Below are 11561 nucleotides of genomic sequence, written 5' to 3'. Positions count from 1 at the left end.
GATGCGGGAAGGCCCTGAGCGCCCATCACCGCGAGAGCCGTTTTGGCGTTAAGACCCTGAAGGAGCCCCCGCAGTGGCGTGGCCGTGGCGCTGCTTTTGGAATCCGCGTGTGTGCGCGTGGGGGGATCTTTTTATTTGTCTGCTGGTTGCAAAGGGGCTGGGGGGCCTGGAGGTGTGTGGGGCTGGGGGTGCTGAGGGCAGGGGCTGGGGGTGGAAGTGCAGGGGTACAGAGGGCAGGGTGTGGGGGTGCGCAGGTGCATGGGGCAGGGGCTGGGGGTGAGGGGGGGCAGGGGCGCAGAGGGCAGGGCCCAGGGATGCAGCAGGCAGGGTCTGGGGGTGCAGAGGGCTGAGTCTGGGGGTGCAGGGGGCAGGGTTTGGGGGGTGCGGGGTGCAGGCAGGTGCAGGGTGCGGGGGGAGCGGGTCTGGCAGGGGCAGGGTGCAGGAGTGCAGAGGGCAGCGCCCAGGGGTGCAGAGGGCAGAGTCTGGGGGTGCGGGGGGGTTCTGGCAGGGGCAGGGTGTGGGGGTGCGGGTTGCAGGCTGGGGCAGGGTGCGGGGGTGCGGGGTGCAGGCAGGGGCAGGGTCTGGGGGTGCATGGGGCAGGGTGCGGGGTGCAGGCAGGGGCAGGGTGCGGGGCCGGGCAGGGGCAGGGTGCGGGGCCGGGCCCGGCGGTGCGGACTACATGTCCCGGCAGCCCCGCTAGAGGCGGCGGTTCCGCCGCTGCCCCCACCTGACCCTCACATGACCGCGGCGGGGCCGGGGCCGGGGCCGGGATGGGGCAGCGCGATCGCATGTTCAAGGTGCTGGTGGTGGGGGACGCCACGGTGGGGAAGACGTCGCTGGTGCAGCGCTACGCCAACGACAGCTTCAACCGGCACTACAAGTCCACGGTGGGGGGTGAGCGGGGCGGGGGGGGCCCTCCGGGGAGCCGCGCCGGGGGCGGCCGCGCCAGCAGCGCTGCGGGCCGGTTTGCGGGCCGGGGATGCGCGGAGTCTCCCCCGCGAAGGGGCACCGCGGCCCCCGTTGTGCCGGTGTGAGCGGCGCTGGTGCCTGCCGAGCTCCGCCGCTCCGGCTGTGATGGGGACGCTCGCTCCTCTCCCTCCCCGCAAACGTGGAAGCGAGAATCTGCAGCAGGAACAACGGCCCGTCGGTAGCCGCTGTGTTTTGCAACTCCTGTAGCAGCTCGGGGCTGCAGGTCCTGCGCTGCTGGCAGCCCGGCGAGCCCCGGCTCCCTCTGCACGGCAGGCTCGGGGCGCCCCGTCCCCATCCCCCGGCAACAGCCACCCCCGGGAGCTTTAACCGGGAGGGGCCGGGGCGGCAGCCCCCCCTCTGCCCGGCCAGCACAGCAGCAGCGTCGATCTGAGCCCGATTTAACGGCGTGAAGCAGCGCTGGGTACCGGCGGTGCTGTGCGGGGCGGGGGGCGCAGCCTCAGAGCGGGGATGCTGGGGGCGAGGGGGAGCGGGGTCTTTGTTTAACATCGGTGGAAATGAATAACCTACAGGGAGCGGGAGGTGCCAGGGCTTTACCCAGAAAATCTCCAAAACTGTGGGGGCTGAGCACGGCTGTTTAAATCTTGTTCATGAGTCGGGAGGGGATGGATTAGGAGTTGAAAACACTGGAGAGCTGCATCCCTCTGGGGCGGAGCCGGCATTCCCAGCAGTAAGAGCTGCAGGTGGTTTGCTTTTTATTTTATTTTTTTTTTTCTAGTTTGCTCCTGGCTTCCGTAAGTTCCAGCCCTGTTGAGCACGGCTGGCTGCGTAGCTGGAGAGTTTTCCCCCTGCAGTGAAAACCTGATGCATGGCAATTTGAGAAAAAGGCAGCGTTTCCCGCTGGGCTCCCTGCACCGGTCACAGCTGGGGTGTAGGTGGGCGCAGGCAGCGGCTGTGGAGCAGACTCGGAGCCCCACGTACCAGCGGCTGAACGGTTTGGGCAGCGCAGAGCAAAGACAGGCAACAGCACCAAATCCAGCATTTCACTGGCACGCAGGGTCGGGCAAGGGAAGATTTTCTTAAAGCTCTCCAAGCAATAAGGTCTCCGGTGTCCTTTTGTTTGCCTGTGGTTGTTCAGGGTTATGTGCAGGAGGAATTCTTACTCCTGAGCATTGCAGTTTCGGCTTCCTCCGCCCTTGGTTAGTGTCTAGTGCTGGCGTTACAGCTCCAGAGGCCGAGCCCAGGGTTGTGCTTGGGATGGTTACAGACGCTGGAGGACCAGGATGCTGAAAAGCCCCGTGATTTGGGGGAGTGGAGCCCACCCAGCGCTGTGTTTGCTGGAAGAACTCCACCTTGCTCTCCTGCTTCCCAAAGGATTGCAGGGCAGCATCTCTGCCGCCCTTGTGAGGGCTTCGACAGCAGATCCGCTGGGGTCCTCCACAAGGCAGTGGGGAGCGCTGCTCCCTTCCTTGCTATTTAACACTCTGATCTGAAATTCAGGAAGGGACAAGGCCAGCGTAGCATCCCGGGGGAGGGATGGGATGCTGATAACCGCCTGCCTTCTGCTTATCTGAAGGCATTTGGTGTGCCTGTGGTCATCCTCCCGCAGGGTGTGGCGTGGGCAGGGTGTGGAGCCCTCTGGATTTAACACTTACCGTGCGGTTTTCCGTGATGGAGGAGAGGGGTCAGCGCCTGCAGACCCTCCTGCTCTGTGGCTGGTCTGTGCTGGTGCTGGTGTGGGTGCTGGCGCTGGTGCTGGCCCAGTACAAATTGCTGTGGCTGTGAGGGCGGTTGCTGGGTTGGCCTGTGCTGGGAAATTGTGAGAGGGTGTGGAGAAACAAGCCCTGTATTGCAGAATGCCTCTAATTCGGTTTCCTTTGTTTGGGGGGGATTCTCTAGTGGATTTTGCTCTGAAGGTGGTCCAGTGGTCGGAATCTGAGACAGTGCGACTTCAGCTCTGGGACATCGCAGGTATGTTCACGTGAACCCTGAAGCTGCTCAGGAGCAGAATTTGAAGCTCTCAGTGGCTTGGCCCATCTTTTTCTCCCTCTATCTCTTTCAGTAGGAGTCTGCTACAAAAATAAATCCTTAAGGCCTGTCGATTCAAGGGGCAGGACTGCTCTGGTTCACAGTGCTGTCTCTAGTTTGCGGTAGTAATTTAAATATTTCATCAAAAGCCCATCTGCAAAGAATGCAGCAACAGAGATGATAAATCCGATTGAGCCTTTCTTTTTGATTTCAAAGCCAGAGTAGAATGAAGAGGGAAACAGGCTCATTTGTAGCTGGAGATGTAACTTCTCAGTCCCGAGTTTTGTGTTAAAATCCTGATTTCTGGCATGATAGGCAGGAATGCCTGATCCTTGTGTGGAGCAGCTCCACTGACCTCGCGCTGCCCTGGCTGCCGGGATCAGGATTGCGATCTGGCTGCTCAGTGACCTGTGTGAGCAGAGCCAGAGGATCCCTGGGGAGCGGTCATGGCAAGAGGAGACTGTAGGGTGCCCCCGAGGCGATGGGTCTGGCTCGGGAGTGGGGCAGGCGTTACATGCGATGAAGTGGAGCAAGGAGCACCTGCTCCCTGAAGAAGTGCAGAGAAACGCGGTTCCCAAGGCTCCCGAGGACAGGTCGGTGCAGTAGCGTCTCCAAAATGGCACCTTTGGATTAGAGGAGTCAGGAAAACAGGGTTGTGGTTTCCTCTGGTTTCGCTGCTCCGACGCATGCATCTGGAATCCTTAAAAAGAAAACAGGAAGGAGAAGTTTGAAGCAAGAGGATTGCAGCAAGAAACTGATTTCAGTTTCAGCCCTGAAAAGGCGTTTAGGTTTTGGAAAGCAGAGGGGCCACGCTGGTCACGGTGCTGCTGTCGTACCCTGGGCAGAAGGGGCTGCAGGCACCGACAGTCCCTGCCACCTCGGAGGTGTGCAGAGAGTCGGATGGCTTGAGGTTACTCCAAGTGCTCAGTTCTCGATGGCTTCAGAGCGAAAAGCCTGTTGACCAGCTACGGGGCTGCATGGGAGCCCACAGCGGAATCTCCCTGGTGTCAGAAATGCTGGTTGTCACCGTGCCGCTGACCCGTGTGATGTGATGGGAATGCTCTGTGCTGTGTCCCCATCCACACAAACGCAATCAAACCGTGCAGCGGCACAGCAGAGTTACTCTCTGGCTGCAGTTTTAGTAGTACAGGCGGGGTGTAAGGTGTAAGCAGCCGTAACAGCGTGTGTGGGGTGTGATGCCTTGTTTAGTATCGGATTTTTCTCTCTGGAGAGCTCGGTCTGTAACGCTGTGCCCGCAGCACGTGTCAGTGCCAGGGGCACAATCCTGCCAGAGCAGGGATGGCTTGTGGTGGCAGGATTCTGCTCGGGGCGAGGTGAACCTGTGTTCGGGGACACTAACATTTAAATTGTTACACTGGCAGTAATGCAAGTATTTCTGGGACGTCGGCGTGTCTGGGTCAGGATTAAGAGCTGCCCAGTTTGTCCCAGTTCTGGCGCTGTGTTGCTGAGGTGCACCAGGCAGGACACATCTCAGTGCCCACGTTTCCTTGTTATTTAAGTGGAGATTGTTAGCGTCAGTTGGGGGAACGATGTACTGTGATAAACCTGTTATTTGCACGAACAAATCTAAAGTGTTAACTCGGGGGGGGGGGGGGCGTTTTTTTCCTTTTGATCTTGAAGGGCAGGAGCGCTTCACGTCCATGACCCGGCTGTACTACAGGGAGGCATCAGCCTGCGTTATCATGTTTGATGTCACCAACATCAGCACGTTCAGCAACAGCCAGAAGTGGAAGCAGGATTTGGACAGCAAGCTCATGCTGCCGGATGGGAACCCCGTGCCTTGCCTGCTGCTGGCTAACAAAGTGAGCAGCTCTGGGCGCGCTCTGGGTGTTTGCGTGTGTGCCTGCGTGTGCACGGGAGTGCAAAATGCAAGGAGCTGCCTTTAGCACTAAGCCTTGCCTAGAGCTGCCCCATACCTGTGGTCTTTCTAATCCTTTCCTTAACTCTCCTTGAATTGTCTTCCTTTAGCAAGGAATCTCCTCCATAAGTAGGACGCTGGTAGGACTTAACGTGGGGATGGCACTAGGGAGATGTCAACAGCATCTCTGTCCTGGGACGCGGTGCCTTGTGCCGTGCTGTCAGAGCTCGAGCTCTGTACCTTCTTTCTTTTTCTTTTTCGGTCTTTAATCTGCAGTAGCCTGGGAAGCTCGTGTATGACGCTGCAGGTCAAGTTTCTGTTCAGAGCTGCCAGAGGGATGTCTGGTTTTCATTTGGATGCAGTGTCAAGTTTCACTGTGTAGATTAGTTGCTGTCTTTTAATGATGTATTATTTTTTTTCATTTAAAAAACTACCTCTGTGTTCTTCACGTGCCAATGTTGGCTCGGCAGCCCTTTCCAGATTCAGTTTGAGACTTGCCTGGTTTGAGAAAGCCTAAAACTGGAGATCACCCAAAAACATGATGGGTGGGCAGGAGGGTGGCTTTTCTTCTCCACTTCTCCACAAACAGTGCTCTCCCCCGATAGCTGTTTTAAGGTATTTGCCTCTGCATTAGGGAAATCTGTGTGCCTGTACACACTACATAGAATCTTAGAATGGTTTGGGTTGGAAGGCACCTTACAGACCATCTAGTTCCAGCCCCCAGGGACACCTTCACCAGCCCGGGTTGCTCAGAGCCCCGTCCAACCTGGCCTTGAACCCTTCCAGGGATGATGCAGTCACGCTAAGACAAGCTGTTAGGGGACAGGTTTCTCACTGCCTCCTCGTACGTCCCGTTGGCGTCAGCCTGGCTGCCTCCCTGACACCACACAGGTAACACATTTCTGTGCTGCTGAGAGGCCGGGTGAATTTTGGATGAGTGGCGATGCTTTCTTGTCCTGTGCTGGCTGAACCTCCATTCCATGCATGCTTGACTGAGGTGTGTCACTATCTCAGATGAGATAAATATATTGCTGCTTGCAACATCCCATTAAGAACCTTGCCCCAAGAACTCTCTATCAGCCTGCGATCTGGGAGATGCGAACGGCTGAGCCTGCCCGCTGCCTCCGTGCCTGCCTGCCTCCACACCGGCAGTACAGGGCTGAGGCAGAGAATTCTCCTCCCGGCTTAAAAATTAAAAGGCTAAACTTAAAATGACTGATTCTTGCCTTACAGTGCGACCTTTCCCCGTGGGCAGTGACAAGAGAAGAAGTGGATCGGTTCAGCAAAGAAAATGGCTTTTCTGGTTGGGTGGAGACATCTGTCAAGGAGAACAAGAATATCAATGAGTCCATGAGGTAGGCACGGTGGTGATACATCTGGGAGTTAATTCCCTCTTTCAGACGCAGCCGTTTTGAGGTGAGGGGAAATGCTGTCAGTAAGTAACAAATAGCAGCAATAATACGCAAGTAAATCTCCCAAAGGGAAACTGAATTCCGCAAGGTAAGAAGTTTCTCTCTCTCTGGTTAAGCTCTGATGTGCTTTTAGAAACAGAAATTCTTTCAGCAATACCGGGGATGTTCTTTCAGGTATTGGCCTCTACCAGGAGGACGGGTCTTCTTGTGCAAAGATTTAGAAATTCTTTTATGACACACCAGTCCTTTGATGGAGAATTTGGCCTTTTCTGAAAGATATTAGATTAGGTATTCACTGATGGCGAGGTTGGGCAGGTGGCACTTGGAAGGCTGTTGAGGTGTCCCAGTTCCTATACTGGTGAGGTGGTTGCAGTAGGTGTTAGTTATCCAGTCACTGCAGAGTCTTCTGGTGCTGCCAGGTGACAGCAGTAATGCTGCTGCCAGTGCTACGAGGTTCCTTAACCTCATCGTTCAGTCGTTACAGTTCTGCAGGTTTGTGTCCTTCTAGAATGAATCGCTGTTTCTTTTTTTGCGCTGCTGAAAAACGGTGTGCCCAATGCTGGTTTCAAAAAAAAAAACAAACCCCAACCCAAACAAACTCACATCTGTTTGTCTTCTAGAGTGCTGATTGAAAAGATGATGTCCTCGTCCACCGGTGATGGAAGTTCCTCTGCTGCCGGGAGTGGGGATTATATTAATATCAAAGAGACAACCCCGCCAGGCTGGGCTTGCTGTTAGATGCACTGACTACACCATCTGCCTTGGGCTTAGCAGCAATGGCCTTTTGTTATTACCATCATTTTTTCCTAAACTGGCTGTCACTGGTTTTCGGTTGGTTTTTTTTTTTTGTGTGTTTGTTTTTTTTTTTTTACGCGATCGTGAACTGTCTTCTGTTTAGTGCATATTCGTTCTCAGTAGAGCATTGCTACAATGGCTTGGAGTGAGGAGAGGAAAGAAGAGAGGAGTGAGAAGATTCTTCTTTATCCTGGTGTAGCAGCAGCTGGAGGCTCTGCTGCTAGTGATGTAGCGTGGTCCATGTTCAAGCACATGGCTTGGATTAGTTAATATTTTTAACAAATTTTGAGCACTTCGTCTTCTGACATGTGACGGCCTGTCTCAGGCAGGGCGAAGGATGTCGAAGGTACATTTTTAATATTGTTGCACCTTTTATTCCCCACCACCTGCACCCACCATACATAGGGGCACCAGTCCCAGGTGTTACAGTGACCTTCATTTGCTGCACACGGGGTTCCAGTGGTCTCCCTGAGCCTGCGGATTCCTGGCGTGGGATTACAGCAAACTCGTACTTCATACTCTGGAACTACATACCTCTGCTTACATGTCCTGGAGAGACCAACACATCTCATCTTTGCCACTAACTGTCCTCACGATGTGAAGCCAGATATGGATGAGCATGGTGTCCCAGCTCTGTAAAATTATCAGCGTGAATATGAGCAACGGTGTAGCACAGCCTTTACTTTTGTGTGTGCTGACTGTGGTGCTTAACACAGCAGAGACCTCGGATTTTTTCAAGAATTGCCCAGTTGCCTTCTGTCCACTCCTTCTCCCTCGCCCTCTGCCTAGCACAATCCTGTGTATTCTGTTCTGGTGCCGCTTTATTAGGGCACGGAGGGCTGAATGAGGAATAGGTTGTAAACTCCTTTGTGTGACAGAACAACAGTCCTTTTCACTTTTAGAACACCCTGTATGCTACAGCTTTGCAATTGCGGATGAATTGCCTTCCCACAACTGTTGTGTAGCGAGGAGCGGATTTGGGAGCGGGGCTGGTGCAGGGCAGGCAGTGCTCTGAAAGCTCACCCGCTGGCTTCAGCGGTGTGGGGGGAAGCAAGGGAGAAGACTTTGCAGGACAAAAGGAAACGAAAAGAACCGCTCCCCGCTTGCCTTTTGATGCCTGCTTTCCCTAGCACGTCCCCAGGTACCCACCGTGGAGGTCTTGCCAACAACACAACATTGGTAGAAGCGCACTAGATGGTTATCTGGGGAGAGTTAACGAACTCAGTCTGTGGGGCTGGAGTTACGTAGCGTTGTAGGCCTTTTACATCACCATGCGATGTTCTAGAATTGTCTTGCTTATGTTTTAAGTCAGGATTTGGACAAATGGTCTTCAATAACGGTTTTCCTTTCCCAAGTAGTTTAATTTGAAAACAGGGCTATAAATCGGTTTGTCCGGATTCCTGCTGAATTAGGGTTACTTTTCTTTGGCAAAGTATTGCTTCGGTCTGTCTTTTCTTACTTTCTATAATCGATGGAGGGAGAGGGTGGTAAGAACAGGAGCAGATTGCCTTCACTAAGCACGAAAAGTTCTGAGTTCTCATTTTCTGGAGTTTAAAAGGATCGATGAGTAAACAGTAAGGGCTGAGAAATTTATAACTAGTGTTGTGTTCCAGTGTTTTAATTAAAAGCTAAAATGTCCGGGCAAGGATTCTGTTGTGCAAACACTGCCAAATTTGGGTTTATAGGCACTTAAATATACCTTTTCTGCACTGCTGGATTCACTGTAGAAACATGTGAAACGCGTAGAACTGGTTAGCAACAAAATTGAACTGTCTTACTGAATTCTACTTCCTAAACATTGTATTAAAAAAAGAAAAAGGTGTCTTTAGTTCTTTAGGGAACATGGGGGGAAGGGCCTAATTTTTTAAAGGATCTGTCACAAACCCATTAAGATTCATGTGTTATTTATCGATTTCTGTATATGCGACTCAAAGTGTTTCAGCAACGAGGTCAAGTGTTAAGAGCTGTCCTAACAGATGGAGAAGCAGGCACCCAGTGGAAAGCTCTGCCCAGGACCAGCTGACTACTCAAGTCAGTAAAAACTTGGCCCTGAAAGGAAAATTTCTAATTCCTGTTCCAATGGCCCAGGCAATAGGCCATGCATCTTGCAGGAAAGCATCTTCTACCTTTTGCACGTCGGTTTGATGTGTAGCAGTGCCTCTTTGGTGTCTGGACCTTTTAATCTGGACCTTTTTTTTGTAAGTGCCTCTCAGAAACAAGCAAGAAGCCAAAGGAAGATCTTTTTAGAAGGTTTTGTTCTAATATAAATAATTTCTGTTTTGCCCAGTGGTTTCCGGTACCGATGTATGCCTTGGTGGTTGTTGGGGTTTTTATTTTTCCACACTGCTTACTGCTTGCTAACATCTTAATAGACAACAGAAACGATCGTTGCTTGAGATCGGTATAAAAACCCAACCAGACAGGAAAACGATTTTACTGTGCAGATGTGTTTGTTTTTTCAGACCTTGCTCTTGTGGCGCATAAGGTGCTTAAAAAAGCGAAACAAAACCAAAAGAAACGAACCTTGATTTGGCCCTGTAAAACAAACTGATTCAAAAGCCCCATCTAAACATGCTCATTGCTGGGATAGGCAGTGCGGAAAGAATGGTTGCCTGTAAAATTGATTGTGCCCAGCTTGCACTAGCTGAAATAATTCTCATTTTTAAAACAACTGAAAGGGAAACGCCAACTTGAGCGAAGCAGTTTCCGAGACACATATTAAGCAAAGTTAAGTGTCATTCATGCAGACCGATAAAAACTTGAGTCTTTCAAATATGAATCAGAAAAGCCTTGTCTTTATTCGGATGAACTGTGGTTCACTGGTGTCTTTGTCAGGAATGATCTGTTTTGAAAACGAAGGCACCAAGTTTTCCCTTCTGCAGTGCCTACTTTGACTTTGTACTCTTTGTGTGACTCCGGGCCAACTGTACTTATTTCCCTGTCTTCCACATGTTGTTTCTCATTCCTATAACTTTTAATTTGTGGTCGCGGGACTCAAAACCATATGAAGTTTAACGGTGTATGTTATATATTGATGACAGTGCACTATGGGTCCACATAGCTGGAAATTTTTACTGCAATAGATTTTGAAAGCATGAGGGCAGACTATAGTTCAGAAACCAGTCAACAATATCAAAACAGCTTTTTTTTTTTTTTTTTTTTTTTAAATGCTTGCAGTCACACAGCAGTCTTTAAGACACAGGGTTCTGATTACTGTAAAGCTGCAGTATTACCGTGTTTATGTAAAGATTGAAGAAACTGCGGGGAGGTTTTCTCCATATCAGTAACTACTGCAGTATTGCAAAAGTTTGAAATAAAAGTTTGACATTGCTTGTGTAGTAGTAGTTGTTGTTTTCCTGTCTCAACAGTCCTAACAAATGGGTTGACAAGTTCAAACTAGAAAGTCTTGCTGTCTGTAACAGGGCATGTGTAAAGCATACAGCATGAACTGCCCTGCGTTGCCAGCAAAACAAATTAGATCCTTTTTACTGAAACATCTCGCTGTCTCAATTACTGTAGTTTTACTGACCTACGAGCATGCAAAACTTTTGCATCTGTGAGTCAGTCAGTGGCTTTTAATCCAATATATCTAGCTAAGAGGAGAAAGAAAAGAATTCCTTGATGTGGTTGCTTGTTAATACACCTTCCTCCTTAAGGCTCATTAATTCACAGAGTGTATTTTGGGGCTGGCGATGCAGGCAGGCAGTTGCTCTGAATGCCCCTCTTTCTTTCCTGATGAGCTTGATTTTCATGAGTATTGACTTGCATGAAGGACAGGGCACATCTGAATTGATCAGAAAAACGGCAGTCATTCCAAAGGAGACAAATTAAGCTCAAGCAGGGCATTAAATGAACTCAAATTACTCCTATAATTAGGTAAGAAGCTGGCCATATTTGTATTGTCAAAGCAGTCTTCTCAAATAACTCGATGTGTAAAGAAGATGGTTTAAAGTACTGTTTTTAATAAAAGGGAGGAATGAGTCTCTTTAGAGATTCCAGTGCAAGGCAAAGTGCCTTGCTGTGGCAGAAGCTGCCATTTTAATGGACTGTGGAAAACTTTTTATTTTTCCATGGCAAAAGCAGCTCCTCCACTGAACAACATGAGCAGTTTGGGGTTTCTAGGGAATTTAAAGACCCAAAACCCTTCCCTGGATGTGGAGTAAGTTGTGCGTGTTCTTTCTGTCTACCGACTGCTCCAGGGAGAAGCGGCGGTGGCAATAAAATCGGTTCTGATCGTGGAATCTGCACCTGCTTCTTTTCTTATTTTCTGCATTTCTTTGTAAAAAAAATCTTTCATACCGAATCAGTGTAAGAAAAAAAATTAAAAAAACATCGAAGCCCTGTGAAAATAGAGATGCATGCAGCTGTATCGCAAACCCCATGGCACGCACGGCCCAGGGCGGAGCGGGGCCAGTTGCTGCCGGAGCCCCGGGCGGTCAGGGAGCGCTGCCAGGCCTGTGCCGCTGCCCCGGCCGGCCCGGTGCCGTAGCCGGCTGCGTGCTCGTAGCCCGGCAGAGCGC

General features: G+C 51.3%; 1 protein-coding gene across 2 annotated transcripts; it reads left to right on the top strand.

Moving 5' to 3' along the window:
* The first annotated feature begins 752 nt into the window (after positions 1-752).
* RAB29 (RAB29, member RAS oncogene family) lies at positions 753-10385 on the top strand. 2 transcript variants are annotated; one of them, XM_037410550.1, is made up of 5 exons: positions 753-894; positions 2827-2898; positions 4597-4778; positions 6068-6189; positions 6867-10385. In XM_037410550.1, the coding sequence occupies exons 1-5, from the start codon at positions 771-773 to the stop codon at positions 6982-6984; spliced, it is 618 nt and encodes a 205-aa protein (XP_037266447.1). In that variant the 5' UTR covers positions 753-770; the 3' UTR covers positions 6985-10385. The 2 variants fall into 2 exon arrangements, with proteins under 2 accessions (XP_037266447.1, XP_037266446.1); XM_037410549.1 differs by having other exon boundaries at positions 819-887.
* The last annotated feature ends 1176 nt before the right edge of the window (positions 10386-11561 follow it).

This window comes from Falco rusticolus, chromosome 17 (genome assembly GCF_015220075.1).
Source record: "Falco rusticolus isolate bFalRus1 chromosome 17, bFalRus1.pri, whole genome shotgun sequence".
Classification (NCBI taxonomy): domain Eukaryota; kingdom Metazoa; phylum Chordata; class Aves; order Falconiformes; family Falconidae; genus Falco; species Falco rusticolus.
This window is presented reverse-complemented; position numbering and strand designations above follow the sequence as displayed.

What these genes read in the sequence shown, in the direction of transcription:
- RAB29 (XM_037410550.1), top strand. Translation starts at nt 771, where the DNA reads ATGGGGCAGCGCGATCGCATGTTCAAGGTGCTGGTGGTGGGGGACGCC. An exon ending in TCAGCTCTGGGACATCGCAG is followed by an intron (nt 2,899 to 4,596) that starts GTATGTTCACGT and finishes TTGATCTTGAAG; the next exon opens with GGCAGGAGCGCTTCACGTCC. An exon ending in GCCTGCTGCTGGCTAACAAA is followed by an intron (nt 4,779 to 6,067) that starts GTGAGCAGCTCT and finishes CTTGCCTTACAG; the next exon opens with TGCGACCTTTCCCCGTGGGC.